This window comes from Pteropus vampyrus, unplaced genomic scaffold (assembly GCF_000151845.1).
Source record: "Pteropus vampyrus isolate Shadow unplaced genomic scaffold, Pvam_2.0 Scaffold6, whole genome shotgun sequence".
In the NCBI taxonomy this organism is placed as follows: Eukaryota; Metazoa; Chordata; class Mammalia; order Chiroptera; family Pteropodidae; genus Pteropus; species Pteropus vampyrus.
The window spans coordinates 7799239-7800981 of record NW_011888787.1 but is presented as its reverse complement, the minus strand read 5'-3'; the positions used below and the strand labels follow the sequence as shown (position 1 = coordinate 7800981).

The window sequence follows — 1743 nt, the reverse complement described above, 5'->3', positions numbered from 1 at the left end:
GGCCCCTCCCTCAGCCTTCCCCAGGCCCCCCAGTCCCTCAGCCCCTGCCACACAGGCTCTAGGAAATGGCAGCCACACCAAGGTATCTACCTTTCCACTGATGTCGACTCCTGAGTACTCAGCTCCAGCCTCTCTCTGAGGGTCAGAGAGGTTAAGTAACTTGCCCAAGGCCACACAGCAAGAAGCAGCAGAGAAGGAGCTGCTCTGGCACTCTGCTGTACTTCTCCAAATCTGTTCTTTGCTCGGGGCATCCATTTGCTCCTCAAGTCCAAGCCCCTCCTTCTTCGCCCCACTCTGTGTCCTGGAGACTGACCTCTGGGATTGGCATCAGTGGGCTCCTGTGCTGGCTGGACTTCAGATGGGCTTGGCTAGTAGGGAGCTTTCAGAAGACTGGAGGAAAGGAGGAAAGTGAAACTAGGCATTTATTCCTCTGGAATGTTCCCAGTGAGGTCACCTGGCTTGGCTGTCCCTTGGCCAAAAGGTCACAGATCCTCTCAAGAAAACTTCCCTACAAGATTCTCTTCTTTTGGTCCAGGTAACTGTCCTCCCCTTTGCCTTCCGGCCCGCAGGGCGCCCCACTCTGTTGTTGCGAGCCCCGGGGTCCTGCCTTAGCCCTTGTGTTTGCCCTACACCATGCCCAAACATTCGTGAGAAAACCTTCTGTGCATTATCCTAACTCGAGTGGGCCTCTTTGCCCTCCAGTTCTGGGGCACCTTCCTGCTCAGCTGGGGGCAATTAGAGCTCAAGGAGGCTGACTGTCTCCCCTTCGGCCATTAGCAAGGCAGCACCAGGGTTGTTTATGGCCCCTGTCACATCAAAGACATCGCTGGCCTCCCTAGAGGAGAACCACTAAGTTAATGAATGAGAGAGATTTCTGGTGCCTGAGGGATCCTCTTATGGGAAGAAGAAATCCATCCCAGACAGGAATGTTCAGAAATGTATTAGAAATATCCAACCAAGGGCACGTAGTAACCCCATGCTTCTTTTTGCTGTGACTTCGTGACTAGAAAGGCAGAGGGCTCTGAGTGTGTCCTTGGAGAGAAGACCCCAGTAATACCGCCTCCAGTGAGGGGCTCCACCTCAGCAGGAGAGCCTGGGGGACTGGGCTCTCCTTTCTGGAACTGTCTCCATGTGTTGGACAGAACATTCAAGACCATTCACTCAGTGGTCCTCCAACAAGTCAAAGCATGAGCTGAAGGTGGAGCTGCTCTATGAGACAGGATGGGGAGCCCTTTGGTGGGCTTCCCTAGCCATGGGAGGTTCCCCTTCCTCCCAACACAGTCCCTGAGGCAGCCTCAGAAAACCCCTTATTGTAGAGGAGGAAGGCAAAGTCTCAAGATGCTGAGTGACATCTTGGCTTGGTTCCCCAGAGAGCAGAGCCTGAGGCAAAGACGTGGTTGCTGGTGGTTTCTCTGGGAGGTGAATCCATCAAACAGGAGGGAGGAGTGGGGAGAGGGAGGCGGGGAAGGAGGGAATGCCAGTAAAGAATGTGTTCTCTCTTTGGGGGCTGGATTCTTCCAGGGCCTCCCATGCCCTTGGTTGATCGGCCCTGGGATAGGAGTGGCGATTAACTCCCTGTGCTTGCAGGCCGAGTTCCTGCAGTGCAGAGAAGGCCTTGGGACCTCAAGTGGGGGAAAAAACGGCCTTCTGCAACTAGACTCCATCAGCACAGGTAAATCTGAGCTTACATGGAACTTTGTACCACAGCTACCCCTGAAATTAGAGATGGGCCCAGGGCACGTG

General features: G+C 54.4%; 1 protein-coding gene across 1 annotated transcript in view; it reads left to right on the top strand.

Annotated features, from left to right (window-relative positions):
* The window catches only part of PROK1 (prokineticin 1), an 18397-nt gene that overhangs the window by 4098 nt on the left and 12556 nt on the right, over positions 1 to 1743 (top strand). Inside the window, exon 2 of the mRNA XM_023535009.1 lies at positions 450 to 535. Within this exon, the coding sequence (XP_023390777.1) occupies positions 450 to 535 (86 nt within the window). The remainder of the gene's footprint in view (positions 1 to 449; positions 536 to 1743) is intronic.